The sequence below is a fragment of the Aotus nancymaae genome, unplaced genomic scaffold (genome assembly GCF_030222135.1).
Source record: "Aotus nancymaae isolate 86718 unplaced genomic scaffold, 86718_ANA_hifiasm-v0.15.2.pri h1tg000019l, whole genome shotgun sequence".
Classification (NCBI taxonomy): domain Eukaryota; kingdom Metazoa; phylum Chordata; class Mammalia; order Primates; family Aotidae; genus Aotus; species Aotus nancymaae.
In genome coordinates this window covers 18,155,001-18,182,370 of record NW_026988431.1, presented here as the reverse complement: position 1 = coordinate 18,182,370, position 27,370 = coordinate 18,155,001, and the positions used below count along the sequence as shown (strand labels likewise).

Sequence of the window (27,370 nt, the reverse complement as noted above, 5' to 3'; positions counted from 1 at the left end):
ACTCATGCCTTTCCTTTTTCTTTTTCCCCTATCTGCCCTTCCTGCAATATGATTCTGTGACTGAGGGCTAAGAGCAGAGAAAGAGAAAAATTAAAATAACAGATTAAAAAATGGTTTATGGAGGCCAGATGCAGTGGCTCATGCCTGTAATCCCAGAACTTTGGGAGACCTAGGTGGGTGGATCACTTGAGGTCAGGAGATCAAGACCTGCCTGGCCAATACAGGGAAACCCTGTCTCTACCAAAAAATACAAAAAATTAGCTGGGAGTGGTGTTGCACACCTGTAGTCCCAGCAGGTTGAGGCAGGAGAATTGCTTGAACTCGGGAGGCGGAGGTTGCATTGAGCCAGGATTGCACCACTGCACACCAGCCTGGGCAACAGAGTGAGACCCTGTCTCAAAGAAAAAAAAAGGTTCATGGAAGGGGAAGGGTAAAGAATTATGTGATGTGTATGGCTGAATTAAAATTTTTGGGTGGAGCTTGAAAAATAATTCAGTGTGCTGTTTATACTCTAAACAGTATAACGGGAAGAAATGCACTTGGAACTTAGCAGTGACAATGTAATTGGTCATTTGTCATAAGATTTCACTAATGAAAATCTCATTCATAAATCAGAAAAAATATATATACAATAGCTTGCTGATAGTATTTACAAAACAATTTTTCATATTCAATGCTAATTGTAAATTTCAAAAGTCAAATTAAAAATATATTGTATATACACTGAATAAAGATATTTACACATATACAATGTGAGTCAATTGATACTTTCCAACTTCCAAGGTAAAAGTAGCTTGTTACCAGTGTCCTTGGCAAAGTAATGCTGAGGATTGATGGAAGGGACAGCATATGTTTGCCCTCTACTCTAAACAAACAGAGAGATCAATGGGATTTAGCTCTTTCATCTGAACTTTCCTTAGAGGTAGGTGCACAACTCCTCAAGGATGCAGTTTTGGGGGAAAAGAAGTCAAAAATTTGACTTCATATGTATTCTTCAAAGTATATTTCAGTGGGCCTCTTTCTCTTGCCCATACAACGGAGAGAAATGACAGGAACTAATAAGAAAGCTAATCTGCTACTCACTCTAAGCCTCTGAAGAAGAATTCAGGTATTTATTTTGGCTCTCTGAGGCCAGTCTAATGAAAGTTGAGCCTGGTACAGGATTGAACATATCAACTATTAAGCAAATGGAAGAATTAGAGGCAGGATATCAGCTATAATCAGAAGCTCAAAGCTCAGAAGCCAGGTTAAAGCAGAGATGGTGAGTAACAGCATGAGTGAAGCTCATTCCAGTTAGCAAGTCCAAGGTAGACAGAAGTAGTGTAAAACTATGTTTGTGAATGTGGAGTTCTGATGACAAAGGGGCAAGAGGAATGTGCAGCTATGGAAATGCATGGCTTGGATCATTCTTCAAGAAAAAAATTTGCCTATCTGCTGTGAGGAGTCCAGTTAGCTGCTGCCAACTGGCAGCTCTTAATGCCCTCAGGACCCATTTTAGCTTTTGAACCAAGGACATGCTCTCCTCAGGCATTCCAGCAAATGACTGAACATGACGGGAGCAGTAGAAACTGGCAATTTCTGCCCAGTGCTTATGGGAAATCTTTGCACTAGAACTTTTTGTTAGGTTAGACGAGTCTTCCTCAGTGCTGCACTTCAGCATGAAGCTCTTCCTACACACTTCTTCCTCCTTTCTCTCTTTTCACAGATATCAAACCTGTATCATAGCCTGAAGGATTTCCTTACCTACTCCTGCTCCCTTTCCCCTTAATCATTCATATATAAATACAAACATTTCTTGCACATCTAACTGCGTCTTGGTGCCTACCTCCTGGAGGACTCAGCCAGTACAAGGGGGAATGCCGGTGTTTGAGTTTGGATCGTAATCCAGAAAGACACAATCCCAAATACTATAATCCCAAATGTTGAAGCCCTGAAAGATCAACATCCTTAGACACAAGATGGGAAATTTTAGTAAGAAATGCTTGTGTTGCTGTACATCAAATAACAGAAGAATTTCAAAAAGAGCAGGGCCAGATAGAAAATGATTGCGAATGTATTCTCTGAGGAGAGCTATGTCCGACCCCACAAAAAAGCAGCTATTCTTTATGATGCAAGACTTCAAACTATAGTTAATGATTGTGAAAGTCAGCCAGCTCTTCTGAGACTTTATCTGTGCAATTACCTATAATCTATCCTTGTAATATACTGTTTCATATGTTGAATTTTCTTTGACTTCCTGGGGTCAAGTAATCTTCCCACCTCAGCCCCCTAAGTAGCTGGGATTATATGGGTGAGCCACTGCCTTTTTTTTTCTTTTTTTTAAGCTTTTTTCCCACTGTTTTAAATCGTCAGCATTATTATTTTTTTTTACAAATTGCTATACTATGTATTTCATCTTTGGATCATTTCCAATACTGGAGGTGTAAATTGTGTAGAGACTTTTAGAGAATTCTAATGTGTTTTATGCATTTTTTTGCAAATTTGACTCCATGAGAGTGAATTATCACAATGATGATTTGTATGTAAGCATTGTTCAAGTATGTAAAAGCATTGAAACTTCCTCAATAAATAAAGAGATGCCTTTTTTTTTGTACATTTGATTTGCAAAAAAGTAAAATTTCTCAAGATCTCAGCTCTTTGGGCAACTGCATATGTGGTAGTAACCCACCGAGGTTTTTGATTGATCTCTTCAAAAGATTTAGGTATTTGTCGTGGTATTTCAGGATGACCGCAATTATAAAGCTGGGTGCACTCACTTACCAACCATAGTGATATATTTACACATTCCCTTCTGACCTATTTCTTTATGAATATGGCTTGTCTGCTCATAACTGTGATACTCATGTGACTGTCATTAATATACCTGAATGTTGCAAAAATATGTATGATATTATTGCCCATTTTATTATGTAAACTGGCCTATGAAGTGCTTGGTTGTGTTTTTATGTTTCTCAAATAAAGTCCCCTTTTAAAATATGTCAATAAATATGTTTTATTTTTCAGAATTATATTTTTGAGATTTTGATCTTTCTGGGTTGTGATTTTCAGGATTTTGGACTTTAGGGATTTTGATCTTTTGGGATTTTTGGGATTATGGCATTTGGAATTGTGTCTTTTGAGATTATGATCAGCTCTCTCAGAATTTGAGGATACAACCTGACTAGAGCCAGGCTAGTAAGATAAATCATCAACTGGGGGCCTCGACACTTGGCTTCTCCATTGGTGCTGGTTTTTCATTTGACTCTGGTTTGCATATTAATCCCAGAGACTTTAAACAAATGGCTTATCTACAGAGTCCTCATAATAAGCCCTGGTCAAAAGAAAAACAGAATGACAGCAAAAGAGAAAAGAGTCTTTATTTTTCTCCATTCATGTAAGTTGTGCCTTCCTCTGAATATGTAATACTAAAAATCATTGAATTATACATTTTAAATTGGTGAATTGTATGGTCTATGAATTATATCTCAATAAAGCTGTTATTTAAAACTTGTGCACTTACTAGTATAGAAGGTAGTACTAAGATACATGTAAAAGAAAATAAAAGCAGTAAAATAATGATAGCCAAAAAAAAAAAATGTTTTCTCAGACTGGGCACTGTGGCTCATACCTATAATCCCAGCACCTTGGGAGGCTGAGGTGGGTGGATCATTTGAGGTCAGGAGTTCGAACTGGTAAAACCCAACATGGTGAAACCCTGTCTCTACTAAAAATTCAAAACTTAGCTGGGCACGGTGGTGAGCACCTGTAGTCCCAGCTACTCAGGAGGCTGAGACAAGAGAATCATCTGAACCTGGGAGACAGAGGTTGCAGTGAGCCAAGATTGCACCACTACACTCCAGCCTGGGCAACAGAGCAAGACTCCATCTAAAAAAAAAAAAAATGAAAACTGTTTTCTCATTTGGCCATATTTAAAGATATTCCACATTTTTTCTTTATAGAGCCTGCAGAGAAGGCCAGAGGGTTCATGAAATACTGGAAAATATTCATTAATACGCTTTCTGAATTCATAAAAAATAGTAAAAAGCTTATGTATTCTTTGAAATGATTGTTGATATGAGTGACATGAAACAATTACACCCATCTCCACAGTTCTACAGTTTGGGGAAATGGCAACTGAAAAAGCAGGTATATTTATTAATTCAACAAACCCTTCAGGAGTGCCTTTTCTTTTTACTAATGTGCAAATGTGGAGGTAAATAAGGCATGGTGTATGCCCTTCAGAAGTTCACAGCAAAGTAAAGAGTGTAGGCTTTTAAACAGTGTAAGATACAGGGAGACATGCAGTGTAGCTGACCTAGAAGACTATTTGCAAAAGAAATTGGCAAACTCAAGTGAGAGAGTTACAGCTAAACTCGAGGGTGAGATGATCTCCCACTTATCAAAGCACCAGGAAGACTTGCAGCTCACACTTCTATGGTACTTACTTTGCTTCAAGTCTATTCAAGTTACATACATACCTTAACTCATTTAATCTTCCCTCTTACCCTAAGAATTGGCTATTCAAACAAGCCCCATTTGTAGAGGACAACTCTGAGGCAGTTAAAAGTTAAGCCACTTGCTCATGGTCACATAAGACAGTAGTAGAGCCAGGATCTAGATAGCCCAGTTCCAAATCATCTCTGCAATGCCTAGGAAAGGCATTAACTTGGGCAAGGCTTTTCTGTTTCTTTCTGAGGTTTCTCCATGTTAAAGTTATTTTTATTTATTGTACTAATAACATTATAATAACCACAACAAAGAAAACTTCAACTACAATCTCATTGCTCAACAAATCTCTGATTCTTTCCATTCTGTTTGGTTAGTCCTCTCTAGAGCTGATTCTTCCTTTCTTACTCCTGTGGTGTGTAAAGACAGCCCCTCAGAACCACTCTTCCTTTTATCCTGTCCTATGTGGTCTCTTGAGATCCTTTACTTATATCTCAGTACCTCCTTTGTAGTTTCTGGGAAATTGGATGCAATAGTCCATTCCAGGAATGAGTGGGACTCCTTGCCCTGGGAGAACTACTATGACAGCAACATCCTTGATACATGGAGGACTTGAGGGAGGACTTCATCATTAGTGAGCAGAGAGCATGCTGTAGTAATTATCCATTGATGCATAACAAAATACCCTCAAAATTTAGTGGCTGAAAACAACAAACATTATTTCCAGGTTCCAGAGTGGCTTAGCTGGGTGTTTCTGGCTCAAGGTCTTTCAAGAGGTTGCAGTTAAGATGCTGATCAGGGCTTCATTATCTGAAGGCTTAGCTAAAGCTGAAGGATCTGCTTTCAAGCTTACACATGTGGATGTTAGCAGATCTTGTTTTCTAGTCACGTGGGCCTCTCCATAGGGCTGCGCACAATATGGCAGGTAGCTTCCCTCAGAGTCCGTGACAGCAGAGAGAGAGAGAGAGAGAGAGAGAGAGAGAGAGAGAGAGAGAGAGAGAGAGAGAGAGAGAGAGAGCGCGCCAGCACGTGCATAACCAAGATGGAAGCCTTAAACTAATTTTGGAAGTGACATACCCTCACTTCTCACAGCGTTACATCAACCCTAGCATGATGTAGGAGGGGATTACATAAGGGTGTGAATACCAAGAGGCAGGGATCAGTGGGACATCTTGGAGACTGATTACCATACTCAGGCAATGTCTAAGGGGTGAGAGGAGCAGCTACAATTCTATGTTTACATCTTAATTTACAAAAATGGCACCCCTTGACATTTTGCAGTGTACAATATATTCAATCATACATAGTGGTCCAGGTAGCAGCTCCTGAACAAGTGGGGAAGTCAGGGGAATTTGTCCTCAGTACTCTTCTATTCCCTGCTAGAATTTCATTTATTTATTTATGAAACAAACGTTTTGTAAAGCATCTGGCTGTACCTTTGTGTTGGTACTGAACTAGGTAGGTAATGGGGTCACAGTTCTAATGGAGTTTCAATTATTCTACACCAGTGTTGCCCTTAAGTATCCAAAACATTTGGGGTGACTACAGCCTTCCTCAAGCTAGACTGTATCTAACAGATCATTGCCTTCTATCCCATTCTCTCAGGGCGCTAATCTTTGGAAAACCTGAGCTAATATGATGTTTCTTCCAAAGGGTATAATATAAATACATAACAACCCCTGATAACTGGGTGCCTAACAAGAACAGAAGCTGCTGAAACAAGCAGCAGGGCTCCACCAGTATAATGCTTCTGCTAAAATTTAGCCCAGTTCCCCTGAGAGAGGTCTTTCCTATGACCCATCCAGTCAAACTGGAAAACTAACTGTGGCTCTACTTACTCATGAAATTGGCAGTGACAGCGTTTTAAGAAGGATCCTTCAAACAACATTCTCATTTGCCAATTCCAGGGGGTAAAATGTAGGCTCTAAATTAATGCCCAGAAATAAGAAATGTAAGAAAGGAGTGAGTTCATGATGACAGACTGATGAATCAGAGCAGAAAATGTAAGGAAGATGAGCTATTTGTCTTGGAGACCAAGTTTGCGCCGCAGAAGAGAGAAATGGAGAAAATCAAATAAATATGTTTGTAACACTGGACTCATGGTAAAGTGTCCTTAGGTTCACAGACTCCATAGTCAAACTGCTGATTTCAAGTACCAGCTCTGCTCCTCACCAACTATGTGACTGTGGGTGAGTGACTTAATCCCTCTGTACCTCAGTATTCTCATCTGTACAGTGCAGCTGATTGGATAAAACCAACTTCTGTGGTGGTTGTGACCTAGTTTAATTAAAGAGCTTAGCATGCTGCCTAGCACAAATTAAGAACACGATGAGTACTAATTATTATTACTGAAGAAATGAGAACAATATCTATTATGTCATCAACTGAAAGAGACCAATTTCATTCACTCAATCATTCTATTGAATATATATAGCACTGAACCCCAGCACACGAAATCCTTTTTATCAAGGTACATTTATGTGGGAGGGCTGGGAGAGGGAGGAAAAAGAAAGCAGAAGAAGGGGGAAACTAATGAATAAGTAAATATATATATATTATGTCAGGTGGTGATCATGGAGAAAAATAAAGCAGAGGATGTGGATAGGAAGTTCTGGGGGAGGAGTGGGAGGAATGTTCTAGAGATAGGAAATGGTAAGTACACAGGTCTTGAGGCTGAGGAATGCTTGGTGTGTCCATAATAGCAAGGTTGGTGTGGCTGAAAGGAGATGAGGATGGAGTGAAATTGTACCGCTTGAGGTCAGAGGGATCCTAGCTGGGAATGGTGGGCAGATCATGCCGGGCACGTATCCATATTCAGCCCTTTGGCTTTTGCTTTATGACGGGAAGCCACTGGAATTGTTGAGGAGAGACATAATCTAATCTTTGTTTTAAAGGACAGTTGTTGTGTGTGGGTGTGAGGGAGGAAGGAGGCGGAGAGTGTCAGGTAGAAAGATCAGGTAGGCGATAATTATTGAGAGATGATGGCTTGGACCAGGATATTAGCAGTGGGCAGGGGAGTGAGAACATTTAAGGGACATTTTCACCATATATTTTTGAAAGCAGAGTCAACAGAATTTACTGACGAATATGATGCTGAGTGTAAAACAGAGAAGGTTCAGAGATAGGGGAAGTTCTGAGGACAAGAATTTTTCTCTGTTATTGAATGTCATATACCTACCACCTAGACAGTGCCTGGTATCAATAAATATACCTTGAATAAATGAAAAGGATAACTTATTTGTATTAAACCCATTTTGAACTTAGTAAATAGCAGTTAAAACATCTTCAATCAAATGAAGTACTGTAGCAACCATAATTGCAGCAATTAAGCAGTGAAATGTCTTCCAATCCTTTCCTCCACAAAGATGGAAGTTTACTTTGCTGCACTCCATTGCCAACGACCCAGCACTCCGGTGGTAAGAGAGGCTAGAGGTGGGGGTGGGAGAAACTTCATGGAAGCTGAGTTTGCAAAGCAGGTACATACTTTTTTTTTTTTTTTTAATGGTTATTTAGGGTGAGGAGTACAAGAGAACCTAACGTTCCTTCAGGCCACCTACAGCACTGCAACTGTTCCCACATACTTCAACTGGGCATGAAGACGGCTTCCCACTCACTCTGACAGTGTTGCACCCTGTACCCACCACCTGTCTCTTCAATATCCCAGGGCTAAACGGCACGAAGATCCTCTCGACCGGCTGCTGTGCATACTGGGCTAGGCCGAGCCAAAAGGCAGAAGGGCCTTCGTGCTGCAGTCTCGGGTGAAGAGACGGGCTCGGCCTGGACGAACTTTCCAGGCCATCGTGAAGTTTTCCTGTCTTGGGTGCATGCGGGCCCCATGCATCTGCGAGTTTGGGTTAGTGTGTCCACAGGGTCAGTCCCCTTAGCTACTTCGCGAAAGCTTCGAGGCGACTGTGAAGTCAAAGACTGCGGTGGATGGGTGTAAAAGGCCTCCTTGTCCCCCTGCCTGCACCGTCTGGGGGCAACCCCCCAACCCCCGGCCAGCATTTCCCTTTAACGCGCGTGCCCGTCAAAGTCCTCACGTCCCCTCCCCTCAAGACACCCCTTCAGCCTCGGTTTCCCCCACTTCTCCCCGTCCTTGTCGTCCCTTCCCCGTGGGACGCCCCTCGCCCACCCCGCCACAGCCCGGCCTGCGCGCGGGACCCAGCTGTCACTTTACTTTTCCGCGCCGCCTCTTCACCCCTCTCTCTTGGCCGGCGGGGCAGCCCGCCGGGGAGCAGCCCGCCGGGGAGCGCGCCCGCCCCCGCCCCCTCGCGGCCGCGCGCCGAAGGAGGAGGAACGCGGGGAGGAGGGAGGCGCGCGGCGCCGCACGGCCGACGTGGGGCTCGCGCTCTCGCGGTCTCTCCCGGGCGGGCGCCCGGACACGCGCAGTCGCGGGTGCGCGCGCGGACGGCCGGGCGGCGGCGGCGGCTCTCGGAGGTGGTGGCTTCACTTTCCAGTACTCAGGGGCAGCCACAGCGACAGCCGCGGGCAGCAGCCTCAGGAGCCGGAGCTGGAACGGCCGGGGGCGGCGGCAGCGGCGGCACTGAGGGTGAGTCCGGGCGGGCGCGAGCGCGGCGGGGACAGGCGTGGTCGGGTGCGTGGTGCGTGGGTCCGGCTTTCGGTGACTAGACGGTCCGCAGGGGACATCCCGTCCCTGGGGCCTCCCTAGTCTCCCTCCCTCTCGGGCCTCAGCAGCTCTCTCCCCGGGCTTCGGCTTGAACCCACGACCTGCGCGGACACCCCCCTCAGGTATTCGCTCGGGCCGCGCCGGTGCCTCCCCTCCTCGGGCGTCCTCCCTCTCGCTGGCGTCCTCCCCACTCCCCCGACCTCCCCTCCGCGCCTCAGGTCTCTGCTTACAGCGCTGGCGTCCTAGTTCCCTCCTTCCTCGCTCCCCGTGCCCGGTTCTCTGCGCCCCCTCCCGCGAGCCTCCTGCCCCCGTTTCTCGCCCTTTCTACCCCTCCCCCCTTCCCATCCCCCCCCCCCTTCAGCCTCTTCTCTCCCAGTCCTCCTTCTACCCCCTTCCGTTCTCAGTTCCCCATCCTTCACCACCCTCCCAGCGCCTTCCTTCTCCTGGCCGCATCCTGGAACTAAGTCTTTGCAAAAGTACAGGATAAATGTCACGGTGGAAAGTGCCCGGCTTGATCTTTTGCTATTTTCCCTAATTGCATAATTGCTGCACATGGTGTCTCTCCTGGCGAGTGCCGGGTCTGGCGGCTCCGCCGCCGCACCCCTGTGGCCCGCCCGGAGAAGACCTTGTGGGGTATATTTGTGTGTGTCCTGGTGTGGGATGTGTGTGTATTGGTCTTTTGTGATGCCTGGCGCTTGTCACAGTTTGGAACCGAAGCCCATTTTTCTCCGGTCTCTTCTCTGCAGCCCCCACTGGCCTGGTTTGAAACTAGATTCCCTCTGTCCTCTCCCCCTTCTCCCTCCTCCACCCACTTCTCCCCCCTCCACCCACTTCTCCCCCTCTCTTCTCTCCTCTCTCTCGTAATGTTTTGATCCTTTTGCCCTTTACCATTTCTAATGAAGATAAAGCGTGGCTTCTTGTGGCTTTTTTTTCCCACGACCAACCAGAAATGTCCAATCCATCTTCCCTTAAGGAAATTAAGGCCGCTTTAGAAAGACATCATCCTGTGCTCGGTGACTGTTAGACCTATTTGCATGTTTCCAAGACTCGTCGTTTTGTATTGTGTGTTCTTGAGAGTCTATTCAAATATTTTTATTTAAAAGTACGAAAGGAAGTGCTAGGGTTTACCCTCAGATTGTCTCGCAGTTCAGAAAGATTTTACGCTCTTCTTAGTGTTTAATCCCTGATTCTTTAAAAAGTGTGTTTCTAGATATGTGATAATTCAGTCAGGACTTTGTGAATCTAAATATTTGCCTTTACTGCGACAATTTGGATGCTCCTTGGCTCTTTGGAGTTCTGTATGTGGGCTGATGCTTAAAATGGAGTGTTTTCATATAATATCATACCCCATTCTCTCTCTCCTGCTGCATCTTTTACCCCCAAATCAGGTGTTCCACTGTTATTTTCTGCATAAATGTCTTTGCAGTTAAATTTAAAGCTGGACATTGCTGTGTGCATATACTGTGTACTATTTTGTTTTACATTTTAGAAAAGTTTAGAAACGTGAGTAGGAAGACAAGATATATATGACAGAATTAAACGCTTTCCTCTTGTAAAAGCTCAAATGAACACTTGTTTTGCAGTTGTGTATAGTAGATACTGTTATAAGGCTTATCTGGATAGTAGTCTGAATTTATGGAATGACTGTAGTTGCCTTTATGTAGTCAGTGATATTTCAAGCCAAATCATTTCATTTTTATGGAACACGTGAGTTTCATTCACTGTATGTTGTTGCTAATTTCCAGGACTGTAATTACAACATAGAGTACATAGCTAATACAAGTTTAGTTTGTGTTGAAGAAGGAACAATATGTAAGCCTCTTAAAATAGTTTTAGGAAGGACTACCTTACTATTTTATGTTTAAAAATCAAGTTTTACTTTGAGTTATGAAATAAGCATATTAATTTATATATCTCAGTATCTTTGAAACTATCATTGGAGAGTAGCTCTTTGTTTCTAACCCTGGGATTTATCTTCCTTGTAGATTAGATAATCGGCTCAGATTAGCTGTTTAGGAGTTGATTTTAAAATACTAATTTAGAAGATAATGTTTAAAGAATTTTAATTTAGGAATTTTTATTCCTTTGTACTTTAGAGAGACATCAATTTTACACTTATGACTAATTAAAATGATTTATAGACTACTTTTTCTTCATAAAAATTTGTTGCACCTGAGTGGTACAACAGTTTTTTTCTGTACTTTTTCTGTAATCAAGTACTCAAAAACCAAACACAGGAGAAATTCTTTTTATTAGTGATATTTGAAAAAGAGATGTGAAAACTTTATTTCTAAAAGTTCCCATAGTGGTTATCATTGGCCTGAGATGGATTCATCATTTGTAGGTTAACATTTGGATGAAATAAGATATCTTAAGTCAAAAGTGGAAATAATTCTTTTCTTTAATGTAAAACTAGAAATTATGCCTGTATTGGGGCATTTTTAATAGTATTTTTATTAGTTCTCTAGTGAGACTAATTTTTACTTTAGTCTTCCTTTGATATTCGGCAGTAGTTTATGAAATTTGGGTTTCACATTATGGCTCAGATCGTATCATTGAATAATCTTTATAAGGAATTATATAACTATGGCATTATTTGATAGTATGTAAATGCACATAAATAAGAATATTAAGAAGAATGTGTGGCTTTATAACTAATGTGATACACAACTGAAACTCTCAGCATAGTTTATTAAATCATAGTTTATTAAACTGAAGCTGCAGCCTCAGTGTAGAGAATATTATTTCATTGAGGTTCCCATATATTTGTCATGTAATGGATTGCTTGTGGTTTAAAATGTATAAAATGATGTCTTATTTCACAATTCTTAAGGTATTGCTGGCAGCATTTTGCTGTATCTGAGCACCTTTTCCTGAGTATTGTTCTCTTTTTCACTCCCATGCATGCCACCCTATCTGATATGCTATTATGTACATACTTTCAAGGTTTTAAATATCTAATAAAATTTAACTGAAGTAAGGTGAAAGAAAAACAATGTTAAATCCAAGAATGAGAATTTAGAGTGAAATAAAACTGAAAAAAGGCAAGAAATATGTTACGACTTTTAGAGCTAGATGTGAAACATACTGATATAAAATTTCAGCATTCTATTAAGTGACTCTAGTGCTCATAAAAGATGTCACAGCTGTAGAGACTGATGCTCTTCATTTACAGGATAGATAGAAAAGTAGTCAGCTTTTCTGCTAGTATGTTTCAGAACTGTTGGGGCAGACCTGTTTTTGTTTGGCATGGGGAGCTGTCGTACTTGAAGGGGTGCTGGTGGTGGTGTATGTGGTGTGTCAGTGAAAGCATTCACTGTTTTCTGTTGACTCTTTGCCTCTCTCTGCTTCCTGATGCTTCCATTCTTTTGCATTGCTTTCTGATTTGTCTTACAAAAATTTCAATCCATTAAAGATCCGTGTTACAACATTACTTTTGCTTAGAGCAAGCTACAAGTTAAATCTTTGGTAATGACGAATTTTCATCAGTGTCAAATAGCTATCTATTTGGACTAAATTATAGTAATTAAAAATTTTGCTTTATTTGAAGTGTTTTTATGTATTCTTCTTGATCATATCAGAAACAGTTTTATTTGAACTTCTAATTTGATTAATCAAAAGAATCCATTTCAAAAGGAATTTGTTCAGTGTACCTATAATTTTTAAAGGTGTATTTTGTGTTGTTAATGGTACTTGTTAAGCATAGGTAGTTTTGTTTTCAAAGAGGTGTCTGAGAAGGTAGCTATACAGTGCTCAAAGTGATTATTAGGTGATAAAACCGTGGTAAGCACAAGGCCTTTTAGAGTCTGGGCATAGGTTTTGTTGGTTCAGTTCTGGATTTGTCATAACACTCTTAAGCTAGTCAGCTCATAAGGGATGTATTCATAGCAATCAAACTCAGAAATTGATTATGATAGAATGACAGTTGAGAAGAGATACTCCTTTTCACTTACAGGAATTGTGTCTGCTGTCTAGGTTATAACAGCTACCTAAATATCAAGGCATTTTGGAAATTGAGTTGGTAATCAGAGCTGCTTGGGGAGCATGAACTCAGAGGAGAGGGAATTTGAAAGCCTTGAGGAATATCTTAACCGGACTGTGAAAAAAAAAAAAATTCTTCAGTGTTTCCATCTCTTACGAAAAATGGTTGCTTTAGTATACAGCTGAATCAATGCTGATACCATCATACGGTTCAATTTTTATTTAGAATCAAGCAGTCATGTAGGCCTTTGTGTTCATCTGTTATCCCAAAGGTCACTTAAAACAATTTACTAGTTTGGAGAATTTTAACCATAGCCCAGCACTGAGGATGTACTGATTTGAATAGGGATTTGAAAGTGTCCACCCGTTTTTCTGTTCCCACAGCTTTTTGTACTAACCTTTGTTTTAGTACTTAGCAAGTTGGTTAGTCCAGGTTTTTCACAGTTGTGGGACCAAAGGGCTTAGCACAGTGCCTGGTAGAGAATAGACACTTAATCATTTTTTTCTTATTTTTTATAACAGCATTATTATATGTAATTCACATACTATAAAATTTACCCTTTAAAAATGTACAACTCTGTAGTTCTTAGAATATTTACAATTAGAATTATGCAGTATTACCATTATCTAGTTTAAGAACATCTATATCACCCCAAAGGGAAGCATCATACCCATTAGAAGTCAATCCTCACTACTCTCCCTCCCCTCACTCCCTGGCAACCACTTACCCATTTTATTTTTTTTATTTTTATTTTTTCCTTTGAGACAGGGTCTTACTGTGTCACTCAGGCTAGAATGCAGTGATATTAATCTTTTTTTTTTTTTTTTTTGGTAGAGATTGAGTCCCACTATGTCGCCCAGGCTGGTCCTGCCTGGGCTTCCCAAAGCATTGGGGATTACAGGCGTGAGATCTGCTTACTGAATTTTGTGTTTATGGATTTGCCTAGTCTGGACATTTCATATAAATAGTCAGTTTGTGGTCCTTTGTGGCTGGCTTCTTTCACTTATGATAATGTTTCAAGGTTCATCCATTTTGTAGCATGTAGACACTGTACTTCATTCTTTTTTATGGCTAATAGTACATTATGTGGATATACTACTACATTTTGTTTATCCATTCATCCCTTAGTGGATATTTGCGTTGTTTCCAGTTTTGGTTATTATGAATAATGTTGCTATGAACATTTCATGGAGAAATTTTGTATGTTTTCATTTTACAATATACTTTGAATGGATGAAAGAAAAGTTTTAGCAACTCCCAAAACTGCATTGTTTTGTAAATGACCAATTTATCCATTTTATATTGAGATTTATTTGTTTTCTTTGAGGCTCATTCTCTGTGTCATGGAGGTAGCATACTGTAGTTCTCCTCACAGCTGAATAACTGATTTTTGATTCTTTAATCCAGGATCTAAAATGTCCACTGAGGCACAAAGAGTTGATGACAGTCCAAGCACTAGTGGAGGAAGTTCCGATGGAGATCAACGTGAAAGTGTTCAGCAAGAACCAGAAAGAGAACAAGTTCAGCCCAAGAAAAAGGAGGGAAAAATATCCAGCAAAACCGCTGCTAAATTGTCAACTAGTGCTAAAAGGTACCTCAGTTATTGTAACCTTTTTATTTTTGGTATCAGTTTATCGTCTTAAGTTCTATTTTTCTCTTGCATTTAATCATTTTTTCCGGGATGTGTAAGCCATGAACTTCATGGATTTTTCTTTCCCCTTATAGATGATCTTTTTTACATGGTTTTAACCATAGGGAACTTAAGTATTTAAAGTCAGTTAAATGGCGTGGCAGATTCATAAAATACATATTCATAGTGCGTTTGTGTTTTTATGTATTGTTGAGGAAGCATATACAGGATGTGCATGTAAAATTGCAGTGGTTTCATTTATGGTTACTTGACCATAAATTTTTTTTTCCTGTTCAGTAACACAGAATAAAGATTAAGAATCTTTTGAAGTAGTTATTGAGTGAATGATAGTTTATTTTCCACTACTCTCAGTTGGTAAAGTCAGAAATGCTGACATTAGCAACAAGTGCATCTTGGATTCATTACATTAGTCAGTGGGTCTGTCTTGATACACAGCTTCTCTTTCTCTAGAGAATAGATGGATCTGGAAAGTAGGTATTTGAATGATTTTCTGTTGGTACATCAATCTCTTAAGATGATTGACATGTCATTGGACTTAAAGGGAATCTTTCGATATTGTTACATTATAGAATATCTCTTGGAAAATAATTTGAAAGATAAATATAATGTCTTTCCTGATTCTGTGATTTTATGTTCTTGCTTTGTTTTTGTATGTTTTATATCGATCAAATAGGAAGTGTAAACAAAAGCAGTCTAACTTTTAGGCATAGTGGAATGTCTGAATGTTGAATTACAGCTTTATATGTTATTGTATGCTGTGGATTAAGGAGAACTCCTTTCTCAAAGATTAAAAAAAAAACATTGGGCCAGGCGCGGTGGCTCAAGCCTGTAATCCCAGCACTTTAGGAGGCCGAGGCAGGCGGATCAAGAGGTCAAGAGATTGAGACCATCCTGGCCAACATGGTGAAACCCCGTCTCCACTAAAAAAATACAAAAAAATTAGCCGGGCATGGTGGCGTTCGCCTGTAGTCCTAGCTACCTGGGAGGCTGAGGCAGGAGAATTGCTTGAAACCAGAAAACGGAAGTTGCAGTGAGCTGGGATCGCACCACTGTACTCCAGCCTGGTGATACAGTGAGACTCTGTCTCAGAAGAAAAAAAAAAAAAGCATTATTATAGTCTAGTAGACCTTGTTTCCCTTTGTCTTAGCCAATCTACAGGGTTGGAAAGAACCTTCTCAGGTTCGTCGGTGAGAGATGTTGGAGGAATGGTGAGTGGTTATTTAAAGGTACTAGAGTATTCAGTTTCCCTTTCCTGGGAGGGTATGGCTGATTCCTGGCGTCTATGGAAGGAGCTGTGTGAAAGCCCCGAATTTAAAGTTTTAGTCCTGTATACTAGAACATGCTAGGGTAAGAAGGAGGGTTCAGTTTGTTTTGCCATCACACCACAAGTACAGGGGACTCAGCTAGCTGACCCTTCTGTTGCCTGACCACAACACAACCTGCTTAGAGGTGACCTGGGAAATGGAGGGTGGGGTTAGGATGGATAAAAAAGGTGGGAATAGAGAAAATATGACATTTAGATGAAAGAAGGAGGTTGATGTGGGTGGGTAGGAGATGTTCAGGTACAGATCGTAATTCCATGTAGTTTGGGAAAATCTAATGGAGTCCTCAGTGTCTTTAGTTTGTCAGAAAAGGGGAAGGATTGGTTGGTCAGGTCTGTGGGGAATAGGGTTCTGCTGGACCTATGCTTTGTTCTATGACTGCTAGTTAGCCAAGTCACCTGTTTTGGTGAGGCTCTGCCTTTCCCCCTAACTGGGAGCACCACTATAAAATACCTCAGAATCATATTTCTCGAGTAATATGTCAAAGACCAAATTCTGCTTATGAACGATGTACTGCTTATGAGTTTTTCAAGTATATGGGTCTTCATTTTACTACAGTATCTGTAGAAAGTACAGATTATGCAAACCTAATGATAGATTTCATGAGGAAAACATAGAAGATTTTTTTTTTGCATTGTCAAAAAAATACATCAGAGAGAAAACCTAGTTTAGAGATAGAGTGTGCAGAGCCTAGGACCGTGCCTGATTGGCAGTAAATAGAAAGTGGTTTTATTGCGTTGGTCAAAGTAAGAAGTCTCTTTTGAGTTGTTGCTTCCTGGCTGAAAGAATTCCTCTGTTTGCAAATTCTTGTTAATCTTTGATTTTCAAATTGTGGTTCATGATCTTTCTCTAGAAAGGTCTTCAGTTGGTTTTTGGGTGACAGTGTATGAAGTGATATAATAATTTACTATTTATTTTAAATATAAAAATGTGGCTTCACTACTGTTTTTTTTGAGATGGAGACTGGCTCCTGTCATGCTAGCTGGAGTGCAGTGATGCGATCTTGGCTCACTGCAACTTCCACCTCCCAGGTTCAAGCGATTCTCCTTCCTCAGCCTCCTCAGTACTTGGGATTACAGGTGTGTGCCATCATGCCTGGCTAATTTTTATATTTTTAGTAGAGATGGGGTTTTGTCATGTTGGCTAGGCTGGTCTTGAATTACTGACCTCAGGTGATCTACCCACTTCGACCTTTCAAAGTGCTAGGATTACAGGCGTGAGCCATCACACCTGGACCACTACTAATGTTTTAATTAAAAAAAAAAAAAGTATTCTCCCCTCTCTCTTCCTCCAATTCAGTTGATAATGAAGTTATTGGTTCTTTCCCATTTCTGCTTAAGTTCTAAGCACTTAGGAAAAAAATTGAGAATTATGAGGACAGAGGACTCCCCATCTTTTAAGTTCACTGTCATATCTGCAGTGCCTAGGAGAGTATGGTCACAATATTTATTTACTGATTGCCTTGGAACCCTGAGCTTATTATAGGAATTGGATTCATGAATATTAGGATCTTGGTAGTAGTGTTCAGAAGATTAAAAATTAGAGGTAGTTTCAAAATAAATTTTATTTCATACTTTTTGTTGATGATCATTTTTATTCAGATGAAAAGTCTTTCCCAAATAGTGTCATTTTATGAGATAATGAGTAGCATTGAAGAGCTTGAACTCTAGAGACAGGATCTACGTTTGAATCTAGGTTCTAGCATTTAGTAGCTGTAGCTCTGTGGTCTTTTTTTCTTTCTTTTCCTTGATTTTTTTTTTTTTTTTGAAGCAGAGTCTTGCTCTGTCACCCAGGCTAGAGTGCAGTGGTATGATCTCCAATTCTTGGGCTCATTCAGTCCTCCTGCATCAGCCTCCCAAGTAGCTGGGATTACAGGGGTGTGGCACTTTTGAGACAGAGTCTTGCTCTGTCACCCAGGCTGCAGTCCAGTGTTTTATCTCCAACTCCTGGGCTCATTTAGTCCTGTTGCCTCAGTCTCCCAAGTAGCTGGGATTACAGGGGTATGTCACCACACCAGGCTAAAGTTTTAATGTATATTTTGTTGGAATGAGAGTCTCACTCTGTTGCCCAGGCTGGCTTTGAACTCATTGTTGCAAGTGATCTCTCAAAGTGTTGGAATTATGGGCATGAGCCACTGTGCCTAGCCTCTGCGATCCTGATGTATGATTACAGCTCTGAGCCTCAATTTCTTCTTTCATAAAAGGAAGATGATAATGGTACACTCTTCACAAGGTTCTTGTGAGGACTAAATATGATAAAGCATTTATTTGGCACATAGTAAGCTCTCACAAATGCTGTCACTAATAGACTTAGTTAAAGTCTATAATGATATTTTTCAAGTCTATTTGGAACAAACTTTGGAAAAATGAGGTATATGTTAACCTTCAAGGCCTTAATGCTATTGTTAAACTAGAAATACTGTAATTAAATGCATTTTGTAGTGACTTAGGAAAAGTGCTTGCATGTAGGTGCTCAGTTATAATATGAAATGTACTATAATTGTAGAATTAATAATTGCTATAATACAGTAATTGTAGAATTAAGCTGGCTTAGAAATACGATTTCTTGAAAAATCTCATATTTGTGATATTACAGAATAGTGATATACAGAAAACATTTAAGTATTTAAACAGTAGTAGAAGTTAATTTCTGTCTCAGAGTTAGGAGGAAAGATTACAGTTACATCTTTGATGCATTTTTGCTTTTCTTTGGCAAGAATTTGTTTCTTAAAAAATTGTGCTCTTGTAACAGCCTGTTCTCTTGATATATCTGTATCACTCTTGTTATATTTGCAAGTATGTGGTTGGACTATATTTGCAGTGACAGATTTAGATGATTTTGATTAAATTGACTAGTCAGTTCAATAAAACATCTATTTTGAGATCTTCATTGAATTTATTCTGCTGCTGCTTTTACAGGTTGACACATCTGTAAATGTGAATTTTAAATCATATTTATTCTAAATTAACTTTGTTCAGAACAGACATGGTGATTTTATTTTTAGACACTCAGTATGATACTGTTCAAGGTATAGTTTTTGGTTTCAGACTCTACCTTTTTCTTAGTTGAAAGATTAATTTCACTGTATTCCAGTTTGAACTTTTATTATATGGGCTAATCTAAGTTTGTTTTCTACATGAGAGTGAAATAGTACTTTTATAGATACTCTTTTTGTAATTACCTTATTTTCTTCATTCTAAATGTACATTTTAAAACTTTTTAATGTTTCTGAAATTGGGACACATTTTAAAGTTGATGTGCACAATTATTGATGGTTTGTCTTAAAAATCAATGATCTTTTAGAGTCATAGATACACAGTATATACCACCATTCAGAATTAAACTCTAGACTTATTTGCAATGGCAATGTGTTTTCTAAAGACGGCTTTGACATTTAAAAAAATTTTAATAATTAGTCACATGATGCTTTCTTGAGAATAAGTTCATTTTGGAAGGTTTTTGCTAGGTGATTCAATTGATTAGAATACGGTTTCTTAGGTGACTGAGGAATATAGTCTGTAAGGAAATATAGAAAGTTATCTAGATGAGATGAAGGGTTTTAAAAAATTACTGCTAAGAAATCACTTTGTGAATCTACATATCCACACATTCATGTTCTCCTTGGCTCTGAGTAAATTTTTGAATGTTTTTAACCAAGATATGTGTATGTGTGTGTTTTAAACATGTCAGTACACATACACTGCTTCATTTTTCTGAACCCTTACTCCAATATATTGATATTCACATGAATGTTTCATATCTTCTCTGTTCTGTATAATTTTGGTACCATATTCTTCATTTAAGTCTGAATGAATCATGATTGTTATGATTCTACTCCCCCGCCATTTTTTTGAAAAAGCAAACAACAGTCCCACACAGTACTCTTATTGTACTCTTATCATTCATTCCTGGAACAGTTAAGGTATAAGGTGGAGTAATATATATTGAAATTTAATTTGTGTGTTGCTCCTTACTTGTCTCAGTAACAATGGGCAGTTGCTGACTTCTGTATCATACTAAGAGGTGGCACTGCCTTGTGGAAATTGGAAATTTAGGCAATTGTCCAGGTGACTTTTGCGTAAAATAATTTTGTCTTAAAAGTTCTGATGAGGAAGGTCTTTTTGTTTGACTTAGCAAGATAATAATTCCCCATCTTTCACCTTACCAGTGTAAAATAATTAGCCTTAGATTTCCTTGTCTTTTAAATGGGGACTGATAAAACAGATACTTAGAGACTTCTGTGAGTTTTATCTAATCGATTTTAATGGTAAAAGATCATCATGGGAAAGGTACACTGTAAGTGTGAATTATTGATACTTTTTATTTTTCCTCACCCTAAGAGACTGCCTGAAATAGCTACCTTCCTTATCCCACTTGTCAAGGCTGAGAAACTTAATACATACTATGATCACAACTTTTGAGAGAATAGAATTGCTGTCATTGAAAACAGCAGGACATCTTACAACCGTTTAAATAGCAATTCTTAGTATAATCTTTGCTGTTGACAGAAATATGACCATTTTAGGTAACAGTGGCTCAAAATATATTATAATATATTGACTCAGACTTGTTGAATTTATCAGTAAATTGCTTTTTATATTGAATAATGTAGACTTATAGGGATCTGGAGTTGAAATTTTGTTATAGAATTATATGACAGAAAATTATGATTTGCCAATTTTCTTTTCCCTTAGAAAAGCGGGTCTAACTCTTGCCCAGGCTGCAGTATGTGGTATGATCATAGATCACTGTGGCCTCAAATTCCTGGGCTCTAGTGATCTTCCTGCCTTGGCCTCCTGAGTAACTGGTACTATAAGTACACACCAATATGACCAACAGTTTCCTGAATTTTTTGTAGAGAAGGGGTCTCACCATGTTGTTCGGGTTGGTCTCAAATTTCTGGCCTCAAGTGTTCCTCTTGCATCTGCCTCCCAAAGTTCTGGGATTACAGGCTTAGCCACTGATACTGCACCTGGCCCAGGATTTGTGAGTTTTTTTTTTTTTTTTTTAAACCAAAAGGGGCAGTATAAATATAAAGCAAGATGTGTTGTTTGAAAATTGCAAAGAAGTTTTTTTATGTTAAAAATAGTTTTCTTTGACAGTTTAAGGATGCTTTTTAGAATGCTTATTCTTTTGGTTCTCTTAGTTTAAAAACAATTTTTAAAAGTTGTTTGTGTTTCTGATAACAAATTAAACAATACATAGATTTTTTATGGAAAGCAACAGTTTTTTATCCACCCTCTTCCCCTAATTCTCCCAATTCCATTCCCTTGAAGCAGACTCTTTAGCTGTCTTCGCTCTTATTCCTTCTGCATGACTCTAAATAATACACCCATTTCTTGTTGAATTGTTAATTGAAATAATGTATTTTGATTCCCTGCTCTGAAATACGAAGATTTAGTTTACTTACCTGTTCTCCCTTTCTTTTCCTTCCTCCTGGTTATGATAGTTAAAATTAAAAAAAAAAAAAAGATTATTGGTTGCCTTCATACTCTAAAAAATATATTTAAGCTTCAATTTCTTATTCCTACAAATAACATGTTTTTTATTCTCTACCTTGTAAATTGGGAATATTAATATTGTCTCTGTCCACTTTCAGATGGTTTATATTAGCTACACTTAATTTTACATCTTCAATATTGATAACATTTACTTTATATATTGCAACTAACAACCAATCTTCTATGCTTTGTCAGTCAGTAAAAGACCAATAAATTGTCTGTGTATTTATTGTAACTGTAAATATTCAATGCCAGACAAAACAGCATATTAGGATTAGATTAATTATAAGTCCAGTGTCAGGATCTCTGGGCTTCTCAATGAGTCAGAGCATTTAGGCAAAATATATCAAATCTTTCTCTCCCCACCCCACCCCCAGTGTCTGATACTTAATTAAAATTGTTTTACATTTTAGTTTGCTTCGTATTTCATCTGTGATTTTCTTACATAGCTTTATTTCTGATTAGTTCCCCCAGTGCTCCCTTTAGTAGTCTGTTATATCCACATACTCTGCAGCCCCCTCTTGCCTGTCTCCACTTGTTTGATTTACACCTGTTTTGTCTTGCAGAAATATATTGAAATTTCTTACTCATTGGTGACTACCACCCTTTTCTTTGCTTTTTCTTTTTTTTGCATTTTCTGTATTCCACCTACCCACCCGGTGGAGTCCAGCAGGACTGAGAGGTGAAAGTGTGTCTACTTAGTTTGCCATTTTTAACTGGACTTAGCTATTTAGTTTTGAAGTGTCTGTTGTATTCTTCTGTGTGAAATCCATAAAATGTGTTCTCTTATATGTAATCTTTGAGACTTCTGTCATTTAAATATGAGCCATATGTACCTTGTATGCATCTAAATATATCACAGAATCTGTATTAGAAGGAAGTTATAGTGTGTTAAAGATAAAAGAGATCACAGAGTTTGTTCTAGTTAACTTCTGTTTTATAAGACAGAAAATGGAGGCATAGGGAGAGAGAGCAAACATGTGCGAGCAGTGTTCTTGCCCAGGCACTCAATTTAATAGCCTAGCAGAATTACAATGAAATTTTTTTGACTTTGAATTTCTTAGCCTTGCTCTGATTCATAATGCCTCACCAACTTTGAATCACGTGGTTTAGAGAAGTGAAAATTATATTAGTAGCATGCAGTTTCTTGGGGAAGTTGATACCAATTCTATTGGAGGGTTCCCATTTATTCTAGTAGTTTGTTGTCTTGAAAAAGGAGTAGAATGAAATTGTTTGAATGTAAATATTTTTGCTCAAATTCTTGTTTTTTAAAGATACTTTAATCAGTTATTATCCATATACAATCACAATAATTATCAGATAACAGGCATCCAGCTGTTAATAACCCCGTATTTAAAAACCAAGGCAAAAGAGAAAAAACGATTTTGAGACTTTTTTGGTAATTGATTTAACAAAGCTTACATTTAATAAGGTATGAATGATAGTTAAGGGATTGTTAAGTATAGTCTTAGGAAACAGTGGTGAGCTTTCAGCCTTTTTATACATACATAAGATGTTAGATGCAGTTAAAAATAAAAGTAGAGTGTACCACATGAGGATAGAGCAGGCTTAAAAAAAATTTGTTTTGCATGAAGCTCATGCAATGACATTAATTACTCATGTAATATTAGGATAGTTCTAGCAGATGAAATAGTGTTAAACTTCAGAGTCCCAACTTGCTCCAAATTAGAAGCTCCAGAAAGGAATTCCATGTGCATCTTGATGGCAATTTCAGGTATTGGAATGAGATCCTGAATCTTTTCTTCACCATTTGATTGTAACAGTCAAGATACCTGAATTTAACTTAATATCAGCTTTCCATCCTGTATGGGAATGCTCTAATACAAAACAGAAGTTAGAATGACCTATGAATGGTGTGGCAGAAATTTTCAGTTTTAGAAATTTTAATTAGTGCTGTCAGTAGTTCAGTGAAGTCATAGCGTTCCTTCCACAGGTTGTGTGCACTGTTAGATGCATCGTTAAAACCTTGGCAGAAATTGCTACTTCATTGTTGCATGTGATGCTTTATACAGTATTAGTATTTCAAACTAATAACTTACCAAAGGGAATTACTGTTGAAACATAACGTTTTAATGAAGTAAATTGTTAACAGTGAAGGTATTTTTAACATAATGTTCTTTGTCTTTATTTTAAAGAATTCAGAAGGAACTTGCAGAAATTACTTTGGACCCTCCTCCCAACTGTAGGTAAGTACTTACGGTTTTTTATTTACTTGTATCTTTTGCAGAAGGTACATTTGAGCTGTTGGTTTTATATGCAATTGTTGTTATAGTCTGATTAATTAGTAAAAACATCATTGTGGTTTGAACTTAAGTGACTGTGGAAGATAGTGGTTTTTGTCATCTCTGTGCAGAAATGGAATGTTCAGCAAGTACGTTTGTAGTGGTAGAACGGAGTTGCCAAAAGTAGTGTAATGCAGTAACAATAAGACAATGAAATTATAGGGTAACAAATATAATTACCTTTCAGTGGAAGAGGTGTTAGGGCCTTAAATGGTTTTTTTTAAATGATAGAATAATAGCATGGCTAAAATATTTGCTATGTTGTAATTATTTAATTGTTATCTTGCTGGAATTTGATTTTTAAAAGCACAGACACATTAAACAGTGTTTCTTCATGGTCATTGGTTGTGACTGGGTGAGAATGGGTGATTTGAGGCAATGATGTTAAATGTAAAACACTTTCTCCCTTTATGATCATGACCCCGAATTTTCTGATCAGTGTTTACTTTTAAGAAAGAAAAGTGCTTACCGGGAAATGGTTAATGTTATACAGGTACATAGTCAAGAAGGAGAAAAATAACCTCCTACCTTATGCTGCTGCTTTGGGTCTGGTGCAGTAGTTAGAAGATGGCTGTTTGGCTATTTTTAAGACATTTATTTCTGTTTTGATGTGAGGTCAGCATTGGAACCAGGCCAACCTGGAGTTTTTCTGGTTTAAAATGATAATCTTAAGCATTGAAGGTGAGAGGGCAGATTAAATAAAAATCTTTCCAACATTGAATGCAGGTAGAATTTATTGCTTAGTATGATTTCTGACTTTATCTTATTTTTATGTGAAAACAAAGATAACAATGGTGAGAATTAATGAAAGTGAAAATTTTGATATATTGATAGTTGGCTATTTGACAACTATTTTGTGTAGGAAAAATTCTAATAGGACTTACTTTGTGGTGAGTCGAATATGGTTCTTTAAATGAGTCATGTACAGTGTATAAACTATAATATTCAAAGAATGTTTCAATAGAACAAATATTTCTTTGTTAGCTAAAACTGTTTAACATAAGACTTTTTGTCACACTTAGAACTGTATTACATCAAAGCTGTTTCAGATGGCAGATCATTGTTTAGCTTTTGGTGGTCAGTGCTTATAATGGTTTGATTTGTGGAAAAACTCCAGTTTGAATTAAACCTAGTATCTTTTGTTTCTTAGGATAGTATTTGTTTTAATGGTCTGAATCTTTAAAAAAAAAAAACCATATTATTAATATATTACATATACTATTTTTGTAACCTTTTTTATGAACAATTGAATTGATAAATAGGTGAACTTAATTTATACACTTTTTGCTTACATTTTGACAACCCCAATCATTGGCAGAATAAACAACTTTGTTTTAATGAGTTTGTTTAAGGGTCATTTTTGATAAATGAAATCCAAATACAGTATCAAGTGATATAGACTGCAATTTTGCTATTAGATGACTGAGGAAAGGAATTATATAAAGGTTATTATTTAAATAAACTAAAATAATGGAACCATAGTTCCATTTAAAGTAAAAGAAGCATTTATAGCGTCAGCTGAAATTTGGAGCTTTACTTTGTCTTTCAGCCTTAGTTAATGGTTCATATGTAAGCTCTTCATAAATAGAGCAAAATGTATATTACAGGTTTTCATTTGTAAATGTAGAAGTCACACGTGAGACCTTCAAACAGTTTTGCGAAAGATACCTACTTTAGTTAATTTTCTGGCTTGGGAATTTGCAAGGAAATTCTCACTCGTGGTCTGAGGATTGGATAGCTGGTAAGTTTGCTTTAGAAGCTAGGTCTGCAGTATAGTGGTTTTGGCTCTTTTATTGATTCTAAAACAGTTGCTTAGACTGGGTCAGGCAGAGAGAAAGGTTATTTGCCTTTGTGTGTCACTCCCTTTGGCAAGCAAAGGATCCTCTGTGCTGTGGCTGATTGATAAGTGTTGATTAACTAGTTTTACATTTTCTATGTGTGCTTGCATTACTTTATATGAATATTTGGTGTGCTGTTTAAGTGCATCACTGTGGTCTTTGGATTGTTTGGTGTCAAATATTTGGTTGTGGTTTGTAGTTAATCTACCCATCTGTATTTCAACGAAAATGTGGTTACCATCTTCAGAAAGAGATAGGTCATAGTGTTAGTTTGGCTTATTTTTGGTCAAAGTTAACAGTGCTTTTGTGGTTGATTTTTACAAGTTCTGCACTGCCTGCATTGGCCTAATGACTGTAATGGATTAATTTGTCAAAATAGATCAAATTAAAGTTACCTTCCTAATAGAAGTCATAGTCCTCTACTTAATCAGTTAAGTCATACCTCATTTCAGAAGAAAGCATCCCCTTACTACTACTCCTTTGTGGATTCTCTCTCCAATCACACATGCCTTTCAAAACTCAGCCTTTTGGTTCCCTAGGAGGTTGTTAGTCTGCTATCACATGTAAAGATTATATGTGAAGGATCATCTGTGGGTTTACCTGTTTAGTCAGTCAGAGAGTTGAGAACAGTTTTTTCTATTTGTTGTCTGGTGTGTGCCATATTCCATTTAGAATGTGGTTTATACTATTTCCAGGAACCTTAACAGACTGGTAGAACCCAATACTGTGTGTATGTCAGATTAGATGGAAACTGAATTTTGGTGCATCTCTTATGTGATAGCTAGTTAAACTTCTTTTGGAATCATATTGAAAGAACTGTATGTGTTTAAGCGTTGTGCAAATCTGTTATTTAAACAAGTTGAGAATATAAAGTCACCCCGAATCACATCATTTAGTGTAAAGTTTTATGCAAGGCATTTTATTGGCTGAATTTTCTCCAGGTTTTGAATAAACAAATATTATTTTAAAGAATACTCGCAAATGATTTAGTAGATTAAATTATTTCTAATAGGAAATATTTGCCCATACATATTTCAGTTTTTTTCTCACTTTTTTGTTGTCTTTGAAGTAAAAATTCAGTAAGATAGTTTTATTTTTGAAGCTGGGTTATATTTGTCATCCTTTTTAAAAACATTACTTACAGTTTAATGAGTAAATATTTAAAAACAAAACTTTATAGATAAGAAAAAAGTTCTGCTCATAGAATCATAGAGTCTGTAGGGCCATAGGCATAGAAAATTACACATCATTTGAGTGAAATTTGGTATATGCTTAGAGTATTTCCTGTAAATAGTGGAATGTATTTTTCTTGGCCTTAACTCTCATGTTGGATAACATAACTGACCCATGACATTTGCAAGGGCTCTATCCTGAGGCCTTCACAGATCCATAGATCCATACATGTTTTCATACTACTGCTGAGTTAGAGGTGCTAGGCTGTTGGTTAGAATTGCTTGCTACCTCAGTGCCTTGCACACCAGCTTAGATAGATAGAGTGGGTCAAATTCTTACAGACCTCTAACAGGTAGTATCACTGCTCCTTATAAATGACTACAGATTGTGACTTTCACAGCTCTTCATAAATTGTTAAAAGCAAGATCTTAAATCTGTGCATTCAGTGTGTTCATTTATACTTCCTTGGTGCTAGTGGAGAACTGGCAGCTAGTGGGCCAGAAAATCTCCAGATTAAAATTAAAATTAAAATTGTTGTCATCCAAAGG

The 27,370-nt window shown here is 38.1% G+C and overlaps 1 protein-coding gene across 3 annotated transcripts in view; it reads left to right on the top strand.

Moving 5' to 3' along the window:
- Positions 1 to 8,806: 8,806 nt before the first annotated feature.
- Positions 8,807 to 27,370, top strand: part of UBE2E2 (ubiquitin conjugating enzyme E2 E2) — a 385,198-nt gene continuing 366,634 nt past the window's right edge. For 2 of the 3 annotated variants that reach the window (XM_021674577.2, XM_064378656.1), the window contains exons 1-3: positions 8,807 to 8,974; positions 14,442 to 14,625; positions 23,665 to 23,715. In XM_021674577.2, coding sequence (XP_021530252.1) covers positions 14,450 to 14,625; positions 23,665 to 23,715 — 227 coding nt within the window. In that variant the 5' untranslated portion in view covers positions 8,807 to 8,974; positions 14,442 to 14,449. Of the gene's footprint in view, positions 8,975 to 9,038; positions 9,175 to 14,441; positions 14,626 to 23,664; positions 23,716 to 27,370 lie in introns of those variants that run through there. The other variant, XM_021674580.2, reaches the window with a different exon arrangement.